We start from the raw sequence: 13,657 nt of genomic DNA, 5'->3' as shown, positions 1-13,657 counted from the left end.
GGGTGTCAGTATTTTATTATCGTTTAGTACCTACCTTGTAGAGTTTGCTCTTTCATGTTTTAATTACTTCCTTGTTAGCCAGGTGTATACAGATATCTGAGACTTGTGAACTAGCTTTGTAGGTCACCGAATAGGAAAGCTGTGTGAGGAACAGAATGGTGTGAAGATGAGGGTTACATCAGCATTTGGAGACCATTCTAGAAATGATTGAAGAGGAAAAACTTTAGAAAAGAGAAGAAAATCCTCATCCAATGTGTTGATCATTCTCTTTGGTTCCACAGCATCAGTGGAAGTGTATTTTAAATTGAAAAGTCAGCAAGTGTAGCATAAGCATGAGATACAGACTCTTAAGAATTTGGTGTGTAGGTCTCTTTATACTGTATGTTAAGATTTCCAATTTTGAAATGTAGCATAAGACCATGTGTTTTTATTAACCATATGTTTTGTACCTATCATGTGTCAAATACTTCTGCTATCTAAATGCATTCAGTTAGCACAACTAACTTCATTCTGATTTGACAAAGAGTGAAGAACTTGAGGCTCAGAGGAGTTACCAAAATACTGAAGTTTGTTGGCTCTGAGATTGAACTCAGGCTTTTTAGGATTCAAACTTATGCTGCTCTTGTTGATTTATTTTACATGTGTGCATATACATGAAAAGTGAAAATCTTAGTCTCTCAGTCCTGTCTGACTTTTTGCGACCCCACGGGCTGCGGCCCACCAGGCTCCTCTGTCCATGGGATTCTCCAGGCTAGAATATTGGAATGAGTAGCCATTCTCTTCTCCAGGGGATCTTCCTGACCCAGGGATGGAACCTGGGTCTTCTGCATTGCAGGTAGATTCTTTACTATCTGAGCCACCAGGGAAGCACATATGTGTGTGTGTGTCTATTAATATGCACATCTAATTTGACTATATAAGCATAATCACATAATTTATATTCATTTGTGTATAATTGCTTAAGTTATATACCATTACTGATTCTGTGAGTTATGGAACATAGTTGAAATATGAGGAGTTGAGTGGTGTATCGGGACTGATGAGGGAGTTACAGGCAGATGGGTAGATGGGTGAGGAGCAGGGAACAGTTTGGGCATCATTGGGAAGAAGACATCCCTTATCATAGAGTATCTTCCTACTTGGAAGGGATATCTGAGAGAGTATCCAAGGGTCATGGGAAGTTCTTTCCCTTTCTTATTTGGGTTTGGAAACTGAAGGAAAAATTGTAAGTCTTTGAACTTCACTTTGCCTGCCTACTGTCAGTGTGAACAGGGTAGCGAAGTTGGGTCAAAACTGGAAAAGCCATCAGGGGTAATTGAGCCAGACTAGCTTTTTTTTTTAAAAAATCAATTATTTAGTTGCCTGTGCCTAGTCTTAGTTGAGACATGTGGGATTTTTGATCTTCGTTGCAGCATATGAGATCTTCAGTTGCAGCCTGTGGGATTTGGTTTCCTGACCAGGGGTGGAATCCAGGCCGCCTGTGTTTAAAGCATGGAATCTTAGCCACTGAACCACCAAGGAAGTCCCAAGCCTAGTTTTCTTTTATGGTTTATTATATGGACTCTGACCTCAGTTTTTAAACAGAGGTCCCAGAGACATTTTTAAGGATAGTAGCCTCATAATAATAATAACTATAATTCAGTACATGGAGAGTTTTGAGGCAGGCAAGGTAGATTTGAATAAGTTGGATAAAAATTAGCCCACTGCCACATGTTGTTTAGAATTTAGGACTAGGATCAACTGGCTCTTTTGTGCTTCAGTCAACAAGTAGATTAAGTCCCACAATGAAGATTAAAGTATAGATTTTACTGTGTGCTAAGAAAATTTCCCGCTCATCTATATATTTGGGCTTTCTTGGTGGCTCAGTGGTAAAGAATCTGCCTGCAATGCAGGAGCTGCAGGAGACATGGGTTTGATTCCTGGGTTGGGAATATCCCCTGGAGGAGGAAATGGCAACTCACTCCAGGATTTCTGCCTGGAGAATCCCGTGGACGGAGGAGCCTGGTGGGCTGCAGTATACAGCATCGCAGAGTTGGACCTGATTGAAAAGACTGAGCGTGCACACATACAATGTCTGCTCCTCTTTGAGCCAAAGAGGAGAAAAGCCTTTTGTATCCAAGAGCTATGTAGTCCTGCTATTGTTGTAGGACCTTATGTCATGTATTTGAACCTTATCTGAAGAAGGATGTGAAAATCTGGGGGAATAGGCAAAGGAAAATCACAAAAATTCTTGGGCTGTATACTTCAATCATAGAATGTAAGATGCAGTTTGTAAAAATCTTTTAAAGTCACTCTGGAGAAAAAACTTCCTGTGGCCTCTCCTCATGACCTAGAGTTTGGGCACGAGAGACCAAAGAAGGCAGTGAAGGAGGCAGTATGTTTTCATGACCCCTGTGCACGAGTAGCACGCTTCTTTTGTGTCAGAGGCTCTGCACCCTCAAGGTCCAGTGGAGTCCCCTGGGGGCACTTCTGAAGAAAAGGATTCTTGGGTTGACTCTAACGTAGAGACAGCTGAGAAGCCCTATACTCAGTTGTTGTGTTGTGTGTGGCTGACTGACTGTTTTAGTATGACTTAAAGGATGTGAAGATGAGTCATTCAAAGGATAGTGGTCTCTGCCTTGGAGCTGACAGCAGGCAGGTGATGTAGGCAGGCATGTAGGATGGCTGTGACGGGCTGGACTGGAAAAGGCATTTCCTACAGAGGAGGGCTGTGTATTCTGAGCAGAGTTCACCCAGGAAATCAGAATATTGGTCTCCTCAAACCACTAGGGTCCTGGTTGTGGTCTCTAGGGGACAGCACATATGAAGGCCCAAAAGACCAGAGAGGTACATGACCCTCATTCTCTGGCTCATTTGAGACTCCAGGCCATTTCATGTAGGGTCCCCAAGATGGTCATGGTGGAGAGTTCTGACAAAACGTGGTCTGCTGGTAAGGGGCATGGCAAACCACTTCAGTATTCTTGCCTTGAGAACCCCATGAACAGCATGAAAAGGCAAAAAGATAGGACACTGGAAGATGAACTCCCCAGGTTGGAAGGTGCCCAATAGCTCCAGGAGATCAGTGGAGAAATAACTCCAGAAGGAATGAAGAGACAGAGCCAAAGCAAAAACAACACCCAGTTGTGAATGTGACTGTTGATGGAAGTCAAGTCCGATGCTGTAAAGAGCAACATTGCTTAGGAACCTGGAATGTTAGGTCCCTGAATCAAGGCAAATTGGAAGGGGTCAAACAGGAGATGGCAAGAGTGAACATGGACATTTTAGGAATCAGTGAACTAAAATGGACAGGAATGGGTGAATTTAAGTCAGATGACCATTATATCTACTACTGTGGGCAAGAATCCCTTAGAAGAAATGGAGTAGCCATCAGAGTCAACAAAAGAGTCCGAAATGCGGTCCTTAGATGCAGTCTCAAAAATGACAGAATGACCTCTGCTCGTTTCCAAGGCAAACTATTCAATATCACAGTAATCCAAGTCTTTGTCCTGGCCGGTAATGCTGAAGAAGCTGAAGTTGAAGGATTCTATTAAGACCTACAAGACCTTCTAGAACTAACATCCAAAAAAGATGTCCTCTTAGGGGGTTAAAATGCAAAAGTAGGAAGTCAAGAGATACCTGGAGTAACAGGCAAATTTGGCCTTGGAGTACAAAAAAGAAGTAGGTCAAAGGCTAACAGAGTTTTGCCAAGAGAACGCACTGGTCACAGCACACACTGTCTTCCAACAACACAAGAGAAGACTACACATGGACATCACCAGATAGTCAATACCTAATTCAGATTGCTTATATTCTTTGCAGCCAAAGAGTGAGAAGCTCTATATGGTCAGCAGAAACAAGACCGGGAGCTGACTGTGGCTCAGATCATGAACTCCTTATTGCCACATTCAGATTTAAATTGAAGAAAGTAGGGGAAACCACTAGACCATTCAGGTATGACCTAAATCAAATCCCTTACGATTATACAGTGGAAGTGCCAAATAGATTTAAAGGATTAGATCTGATAAAGTGCCTGAAGAACTATGGATGGAGGTTCATGGCATTGTACAAGAGATAGTCATCAAGACCATCCCCAAGAAGAAGAAATGCAAAAAGGCAAAATGGTTGTCTGAGGAGGCCTTATAAATAGCTGTGAAAAGAAGAGAAGCAAAAGGCAAAGGAGAAAAGGAAAGATTTACCCATTTGACTGCAGAGTTCCAAAGAATAGCAAGGACAAATAAGAAAGCCTTTCTCAATGATCATTGCAAAGAAATAGAGGAAAACAATAGAATGGGAAAGACTAGAGATCTCTTCAAGAAAATTAGAGATACCAAGGGAATATTTCATGCAAATATGGGCACGGTAAAGGACAGAAACGGTATGGGCCTAACAGAAGCGGAAGATATTAAGAAGAGGTGGCAAGAATACACAGAAGAACTACACAAAAAAGATCTTTATGACCCAGGTAATCATGATGGTGTGATCATTCACCTAGAGCCAGACGTCCTGGAGTCCGAAGTTGGGTGGGCCTTAGGAAGCATCACTACAAACAAAGCTTGTGGAGGTGATGGAATTCCAGTTGCGCTATTTCAAATCCTAAAAGATGATGCTGTGAAAGTGCTGCACTCAATATGCCAGCAAATTTGGAAAACTCAGCAGTGGTCACAGGATTGGAAAAGATCAGTTTTCATTTCAATTCCAAAGAAAGGCAATGCCAAAGAATGTTCAAACTACCACACAATTGCACTCATCTCACATGCTAGCAAAGTAATGCTCAAAATTCTCCAAGTCAGGCTTCAACAGTATGTGAACCATGAACTTCCACATGTTCAAGCTGGATTTAGAAAAGGAACCATAGATCAAATTGCCAACGTCTGTTGGATCATCGAAAAAGCAAGAGAGTTCCAGAAAAACGTCTACTTCTGCTTTATTGACTATGCCAAAGCCTTTAACTGTAGATCACAACAAAAAGATGGGAATACCAGATCACCTGACTTGCCTTCTTAGAAATCTGTATGCAGGTCAGGAAGCAACAGTTAGAACTGGACATGGAACAACTGACTGGTTCCAAATCGGGAAAGGAGTACATTAAGGCTGTATATTGTCACCCTGCTTATTTAACTTATATGCAGAGTATATCATGTGAATTGCTGGGCTGGATGAAGCACAAGCTGGAATCAAGATTTCCAGGATAAATATCAATAACCTCAGATATGCAGATGACACCCCCCCCCCCTTATGGCAGAAAGCAAAGAAGAACTAAAGAGCCTTTTGATGAAAATGAAAGAGGAGAGTGAAAAAGTTGGCTTAAAACTCAACATTCAGAAAATAAGATCATGGCATCTGGTCCATCACTTCCTGGCAAAGAGATGGGGAAACAGTGGAAACAGTGAGAGACTTTATTTTTTCAGGCTCTAAAATCACTGCAGATGATGACTGCAGCCATGAAATTGAAAGACACTTGCTCCTTGGAAGAAAAGCTATGACCAACTTAGAAAGCATATTAAAAAGCAGAGACATTACTTTGCCAACAAAGGTCAGTCTAGTCAAACCTATGGTTTTTCCAGTAGCCATTTATGGATGTGAGAGTTGGACTATAAAGAAAGCTGAGCTCCAAAGAATTGATGCTTTTGAACTGTGGTGTTGGAGAAGACTCTTGAGAGTCCCTTGGACTGCAAGAGGATCCGATCCTAAAGGAAGTCAGTCCTGAATGTTTATTGGAAGGACTGATGCTGAAGCTGAAACTCCAGTAATTTGGCCACCTGATGTGAAGAATTGACTCACTTGAAAAGCCCCTGATACTGGGAAATATTGAACATGGGAGGAGAAGGGGATGACAGAGGATAAGTTGTTCGGATGGTATCACCGACTCGATGGACATGAGTTTGAGTAAGCTCCAGGAGTTGGTGATGGACAGGGAAGCCTGTTGTGCTACAGTCCATGGGGTCGCAAAGAGTCGGACACGACTGAACGACTGAATTGAACTGAATTGACTTGTGGTCCCTGCTGTCTCTTGAGAACTAAAAATGTGTCTCAGGACCTCTGTTAACAGGAAGGTATGTTTCTAGCCCCTGAGAAGTTCACGGCTTCTTGTATTGGGCTCCTCTTTGCTGTGTGCCTTGTTGAGCCCTCGCCTTAGTCACCTTGGAGCAGGCTCAGGCTTCAGGTGAGGATGAGAGGTGAGTATGCTCGGACTGCAGACACACTCACCTCGAGAGAGTTTGCCTCTGTCTAGATGCTGCTGGGGCCTTTACGCCGTCCCCTCACCACACACCACCGGAAGGGCCGGTGCACGCAGGGGCTCCAAAGTGTGACCTCTACTCCAGAACTTTTCAAAGTACATTTTCAAAATTTGGGGCACCCTTTGTAACTCAGGAACACACATTTATTAAGTGCCTCTTACCTGTATGAGGTGTGGGATATAAGAACAGGGGAATTTTAAGAGCCACTGCTCACTCTGGGTGGTTTCACTTTCCCTAGGAAGATAAGGCCAGCATCTGTTTATGTTTGGACCTGAACGCAGACGAGGCCGGTGGTAGCCACAGCAGTTGAGCTGTGTGGACAGCTCATGCACTGGGTTGCTCTCTGAGGGTAGCCTGGTAGGGAGGCCTCCACAAAAGGGAGAGATTTTACCTGGTTTCCGGACAGCAGGAGGCTCCAGGCCAGGGCCCCCCACCCGCCTCTGGTAAAGCAGCTGGTGCACGTGGGGAGGTTTACATTTTCAAACCAGGGCTGCCCATTTCCCCTATAATCTGGGCCTAGGTGTGTGTTGTCTAAATTCCCCTTCAGGAGATGCTGAGGGTTGGGACCCACTCAGTAAGAAAAACTGAGAGTTTTCCTTCCTGACGGCTCCCGCTAAAGTCACCGCGGGAGAGGACGTTACCGAGGCATCAGTCCAGGAGGCGCCTGCTGCTTGGCGGAGGTGAACACCCAGGGTAACCCCGCTCCCGCGCGCTCAGGGCTGCCACAGCGCGGCCTCCGCTCGGCCCTTGTTTAGCAAGTGCGTCGTCGGCGTGGTCTCTAGTTTCTGCAACAGTCCTGTGGGCCAGGTTTATTACTTAGTGTGTTTCAGTTGTGAGCCTTGGGGCCAGTGAGTTTCGGTACGTAGTTTGCTGATAGGCACCCTGCCTTTAAGTGGTGTAACTAGGACTGGGATCCCATCCAGATACTCGTGTTTTATCCATCATATTCTGTTGTTTCCCATGGTTTTCATGTAGGACCTAGGAGAAGAGGAATGGAGCCTTTCAGGGGTCAGCTCCACTGCTGAGAGAGGAGAAGGCCGGGCAGGCGCCTAAGCTGGAGCCCCGCAGGCTGAGGCCGGAGGAGCAGGGAGGGCGCGTGCGGGCCGGTGAAGTCAGCCCGGATACAACCCCGACCGGCTAACCTCTCCCGACTGCTGCTTCGACGTGGACTTACCTCTGTTCCTTTACAGATGCTGCAGTCTCGTCGGGCTGCCGTGACAGAACACCCCAGGGCGGGTGGCTTAAACCACAGAAATGAATTTTCCCGCAGTCCAGGAGACCGGGCGTCCAAGATCAGGGTGCCAGCGTGGTTGGGTTTGGTGGAGCTCTCTTCCTGGCAGTAGAAGGCCACCTTCTCGGTGCACCGCCCCACGTCCTTCTCTGGCGCGGGCACACAGGGAGAGAGAGGCAGTGTGCGCGCTGGTGTCTCTTCTTACAGGGACACTGTGGTGTGTGTGTGCTAGGTCACCTCAGTCGTGTCCGACTCTTTGTGACCCTATGGACTGTAGGCCGCCAGGCTGTTCTGTCCATGGGATTCTCCAGGGGGAATACTGGAGTGAGTTGTCACGCCTTCCTCCAGGGCATCTTCTCCACCCAGGAACTGAAACAGCATCTCATGTCTCCCGGATTGGCAGGCCCTTCACCACCAGTGCCACCGCCCCATAAGGACTCTCGTCCTACCCTTAGAACTCCATTGTCTATTATTTCCTTGCCAGGCCCATGTCCAAATACAGCCACACTTGGGTGGTGGATAAGGCGGCTTAGGATATCAACATATGAATCTAGGGACAAAACCATTACATCCAAAAGAGGTAAAATGAGTTTCCTCCAGCTGCCTTCAAGATATTTTGTGTGTTTGGATTTCAGCAATTTGAATATTTGTCTAGATACAGTTTGTTTGTTTTCCCTAAGTTTGGACTCATAAGTTTCTTAAGTATGTAGTTTTGTGCCTGTCTGTAGTTTTAGGATATGCTTTATCCAGTATTTCTTCAAATATTTTATCTCCCCCCAGTTTTTTATTCTCCCTCTGGGATTCCAGTTATCTTTGTACTGTGTTGTTTAATATTGTCCCACCAGTCTTCATTGCTCTGTTATTTATTCGCTCTTTTCTCTTTGCTTTTCACTTTATGTAATTTCTATTATCCTAACTTCAAGTTAGGGCTTCCCTTGTGGCTCAGTGGTAAAGAATCCACCTGCCAGTGCAGGAGACAAGGGTTCAATCTCTGGATTGGGAAGATCCCCTGGAGAAGGAAATGGCAACCCATTCCAGTATTCTTGCCTGGGAAATCCCAAGGCCAGAGGAGCCTGGAGGGCTACCGTCCATGGGACTGCAAAAGAGTCGGACATGAATTGGTGACTAAGCAACAGCACTAACACCCCCCTTGCAGGGCTGCTTAGATAAGGGAAATGGTGTTCAGTAGACCACAGCGGTTGTAAGTATTTACTTTGACCCCACCCTCTGCATCACTGAACACACTGCAGATTATTTCCTGGTGTTCCTTCCTTATTACATAGTCTGGGCCATAGCAGTAAGTTCTTAGCTTTTTCTTTTTTTTTTTCCCAACGTAACATATCACATTTATTACTGGTCTCAGACTGATAGTGAGGAAATAAGAAACATCAGGAGCCAAGCATTACAGTAGTGATGTTCTCACTGTGATTTGGCTGCTTAAAAAAGTGGTCTTAACATGTGTGCCACTTTTCATGTGAGGCTTCTAAAAATATGGAATGCTTCACGAATTTGCGTGTCATCCTTGCGCAGGGGCCATGCTAATCTTCTCTGTATCGTTCCAATTTTACTATATGTGCTGCCAAAGCGAGCACGGTTCTTAACTTTCTCTTGGTCTAAGCTATACATTATTTTTCTCTTAATCTTCTACTCAGCTTTTGTGTACCAGAAGTCTTCAGTGGGTTCCCAGTACAGACCAAATTAAGTCTACACGTCTGGCAGCATTCAAGACCTCCTCAGGGATGCTCCAACCTTTCATTCTCTCCAATCTTAACTGTCATCACTTGCCTCTGAAACCTGCATTTCCATCAGATGAATCTTTTAGCCAATTTCATTATGAATCAATGCTGAGAATGTTCTTTTCTGGGTTTGGAATGCCTTTCTCTGTCCGTCTTTCAAAATCTTGTCTGTTCTTCCCATCTCAGAGTCCCCAGAGCATGTTCTCCTCAACCTCTTTATGAGGTTCCATCTGTCCTTTTGTGAACTCGACTCAGTAGAGGGGAGCTCCTTGAGATCAGGATCCTGCTGCCTTCATTTCTGTGTCACTGGCCCATAGTAAGCATTAAAAACTGCTTCTTGAAACCAAATGACGGCATCACAGCCTTCCTCTGCTTCCCAGGCTGACAAGGACAGCCCTTGGAGCTCCTGTAATAAGAAGTTGATTGGAAAGTGCAAACTCTGGATGGTCCTCGCCTCTATTTTCCTGAGTTTCATTATAGTCATCATCATAAGCTTATGTCTAACTGGAGGTAAGAGAGTTCTAAATGTGACTAAGTTGATGTATTTTAAGAACTTATGTAATGCTTATGACTTAAATGCTGAAATAGAAGATCTACTTACTGCTACTTCATTATTTATAATATGAACTTAAAACTGCTTTGGGGTATGTTGTATAGATGGGCGATATACATGATTTTTGCTTTTTTTAAATTTTACTTTTGGTTTGTTTGTTTGTTTTATAAACTCTGGTAGAAGTATGGGGATCATTGTTTTGCCCTAAACTCTATGCATTGGATGTTGAAGATTTCTTAATTTTTAATTTATTTAAACATAAATTGATATTTTATTGTATCTTACACATGTGTGTTTGAAAATTTTTTAAAATAATTTATTTAGTAAAGATAACTATTGTAAAGGGTTTTTATTGTATAAAGTCAACTTTATCTCATATACCTGGCACATCATTGTAATGACAAAATGATGAATAACGTATTTGAAAGCATTTTAAAAACTATAGAACCATGTATCTGTTAGCTGTCATTATCTTAACTTCTTTTAGAAATCACTATGCTTGTGTTGTATGGGTGTGCAAAATAAAAACTCATATGGTGCTGGTGTTACCTATGTATTTTACATATATTATCTCATTTTATTTTTTATTCTGAATATGAAAATAGTGCATGTTCAGTCACCCATAAAACCCACCCACATTACTAGTATTTTGCTACACTCTTCTCTAGTATTTTTCTTACTTGTGTTTTAAGGATAATTTGAGGTCAGTTTTTTGTTTTTTTTTAATAATTTTGTGGCTTAACTTTAAGATTTTAATGTTCCATTGCGATCATTTTGACAATTCATTAAAAGTTATGTGTGAACATATATATATATTTTAAAATTACTGCATGATGTACTCTTCCACACTTTTAGAAGTCTTTTAGGTAGTTGCTATTATTTTTTTATGCTTGTCAGTATTTTTATGATGCCAAGTACAGCGCCACCTAGTGGAAAATCATTTGTTTCAAAGAAGCAAAGGCTTTCGTTCGCGCGTAGGGGTGGCTGCAGGCCGCAGGTGCGCGGGCTCCCTGAAGCGGGGATACGCACCCCGAAGCGGATCGCGGGAGTGACCGGTCGCCACAGGACTAAGGTGGAGCCGGGCTGCCGTCGCAAACCCGGTCACAGAACGAGGGCCAGAATGGCGGCCCCCAGTTTCTCCGGGGGGGCCCTGGGAGCTCTCCGGAGGGACTGCATTCGTTGTTCCCGCCTGTTCCGCCTTGTCCCGATCCCTCGGCCTCCTGTCTCCAGGTTTCCTGGCCCCTGAGGAAACAGGAAAGCCCTGGTGAGGTGGGCCGCCCCAGCGCGCCGCCCGGGGCCGCCATCTTTGCCCAGTCGCCTGCGCGTGTGAGGCGGACGCGTGGCTTTGTGGCCGCAGCCGCCCGAGGAGGGAGCGGCGGGACGCGTGGCTTTGTGGCCGCAGCCGCCCGAGGAGGGAGCGGCTGATGCGGGGCGCTGCCGCCCGCCTCCATCGCACCGAGGACGGCACGGTTGGTGTGAGTGCGGAGCGCCCTCTTGCCGTCAGCTCCCACGCGTAGGTGCTGAGACTGAACCGAGTCACGCGGCCTCGTCCTGTCACCCAGCCAGCGCGGTCCGCAAAGCCGGCTGGTCTGTCCGCTAGCATCGGGAGCCTGTGACAGGACGAGGCGCAGATCTGCTTGCTCTGATGATATTCAGGGTTCTAGAGCCTGGACCCCGGCACTTCCCTGGTGGTCCAGCGGTTAAGACTCCATGCTGAGTTTGATGAAGAAAAAAGAAAACAGACAAAACCCGAAAGACTCAAGACCCCAGAGCTGTCCTCCATTCTCAGAGAGCCATTTAACTTCAAATCATGAAGAACAAGTTGAAGAGGAAAGGATTCCATTTCCCTCCACAGTTTCTCAGGGGACAGGAGAGTTTACGGGATCATACTTAGGGAAGAACTTTTTCTTAACACCTGTGGTGCAAACTTTCTTTTTAATTTGGTTATAAAATTGTTTAAACGTGTTGATGCTCCAACAGATTTTCAAACTTTTACTTTTTTTAAGTCAGGGAAATGCTTTTACTTTACTTGGCACCTGAACTTTCAAGGCTTTGGGCCTGTGGGGAGTCTAGTGTGGGTGTTGGGGGTACGGTAGGTAAGGAGGAGGAAGGACAGGATTCCCTCTGGGCGTCCCAGCCTCGCCCAGAGCAGCTCCGTGGGTATGCCTGGGATGATAGTCTGCAATAATCAGCCATTGTTCAATTGCCAGGCCCATTGATATGAATCGAATGTTGATAGAACCTCTTGGCAATCTGTGAAAATGCTGCTGCCTGGGAAAGTCGAAGGCTGTGCCTTCATTAGTGAATGTGGGAGGGGCGACATATGGGTAAGGCGGAAAGAAGTCCAAACTTTTAGGTATAAAATAAGCGACAGGGATATATTGTACAACACGGGAAATGTAGCCAGTATTTTATAATGACTATGAATGTATTATAACCTTTAAAAATTGTGAATCACTATATTGTACACTTGATAGGTCAGTTGGTAAAGAATCCGCCTGCAATGCAGAAGACCCCAGTTCAATTCCTGGGTTGGGAAGATCCGCTGGAGAAGGGATAGGCTACCCACTCCAGTATCCATGGACTTCCCTTGTGGCTCAGCTGGTAGAGAATCTCCCTGCAGTGTGGGAGACCTGGGTTCAATCCCTGGGTCAGGAAGTTACCCTGGAGAAGGCCAAGGCTACCCACTTCAGTATTCTGGCCTGGAGAATTCCATGAACTGTATAGTCCATGGGGTCGCAGAGAGTCGGACACAACTGAGCAAACTTCACTTTCTTTTCTTAACTTATATAATATTGTATGGCAACTATACTTCAATATATAAAACAAAGGAATGAGTATGCATTTGTTAAAAAGTGATGCTATGTCTTCATTCAGAAGTGAAGTTTCTCAGGACCTTGTTTGCCATTCCCTTCCTCCTGCCTCCTTACTCTACTGTCTCAGGGCTCTGCAGTCCTCAGACTAAGGCTTAGAGATGAAGATGATAATAACCGCGGAGCTGGAGTGGACAGAGAGGGGACATTAACTATATCCCAGTGTGGAAGGGCATCCAATTCTAGGGAGGGGACAATAGGGTACCCAGAATGAGATGCCTGGGGGGAGCTGTATCTTGTCACTGACATTGATAGGAATGGCCATGATGTGGTGATAATACAAGCAGACCATCCTGCGGTCAGTTGCATTATTATTAATTCTATACAGATAGTGCACCCCTTCTTGCCTGTACCTGGGATGAACTGGCCCCCCACTCTGCCCTTGGTATGCCACTGAAGTGATGGAAAGTTAGGATCACAGCTCAGCTTAAGGCATTGACCCTGGGCTGTGTCCATACTGTGGATCAGAAGCTAACACTCCTCCAGGCTCACGGAGACAATGAAACTTTATTATTATAATTTTTTTTCTTTTTGAGACCTTCTTAAAACAGGCAATTTGGGGGCAGGGGCATAGATCAGAGAATCTCCTTGTTGTCCCTAGAGGCCTAGTTTTGATCCAGCTCTCAAAAAAAGAAATACTGATGGATTCTCTCTTTCTCCCTAAGGAATTATAAATTCCTTGTTTTGAAGGGTAAAGGCAGTGGGCCGGGTGGTGGGAAACTTTCCTCTCTGTCTCCCTCCCTTCCTCTCTCTAAGTCCTTTCCTGTCTGGATAATTTGAAGAATCATTTAAGCATCCTCAAGGACTCTGCTTTCTTTATTAACCTGTCCCAACCAGGCAGGGGAAAGATCCTAGGAACACCTTAACTAGTGAAACCCTTCCTTGGTTTGGGCAAAAATATTTTAAGTGTTACAGAATGCAAACCGTGACAAGTAGGTAGATGCTTACAAATGTGATTGAAAGGTGACCATTTTTAATAGTTTAGAAACCCTTATGTGATGCCTCCCAGCTCTCTTACCAGATCTTGGGAATAAGAACCACATCTT

At 44.8% G+C, this 13,657-nt stretch overlaps 1 protein-coding gene and 1 non-coding gene across 2 annotated transcripts in view; one reads left to right on the top strand and one right to left on the bottom strand.

Moving 5' to 3' along the window:
• C21H3orf52 (chromosome 21 C3orf52 homolog) overlaps window positions 1–13,657 on the top strand; it is a 38,344-nt gene that overhangs the window by 1,758 nt on the left and 22,929 nt on the right. Inside the window, exon 2 of the mRNA XM_065913581.1 lies at window positions 9,566–9,695. Within this exon, the coding sequence (XP_065769653.1) occupies window positions 9,566–9,695 (130 nt within the window). The remainder of the gene's footprint in view (window positions 1–9,565; window positions 9,696–13,657) is intronic.
• On the bottom strand, window positions 8,935–9,041 carry LOC136152553 (U6 spliceosomal RNA). The gene has a single exon (XR_010660230.1). It is a non-coding gene; the product is annotated as a U6 spliceosomal RNA (small nuclear RNA).

Source organism: Muntiacus reevesi, chromosome 21 (assembly GCF_963930625.1).
Source record: "Muntiacus reevesi chromosome 21, mMunRee1.1, whole genome shotgun sequence".
Taxonomy (NCBI): Eukaryota; Metazoa; Chordata; class Mammalia; order Artiodactyla; family Cervidae; genus Muntiacus; species Muntiacus reevesi.
The sequence above is the reverse complement of the archived record's forward strand: the minus strand, read 5'-3'. Positions and strand labels throughout refer to the sequence as shown.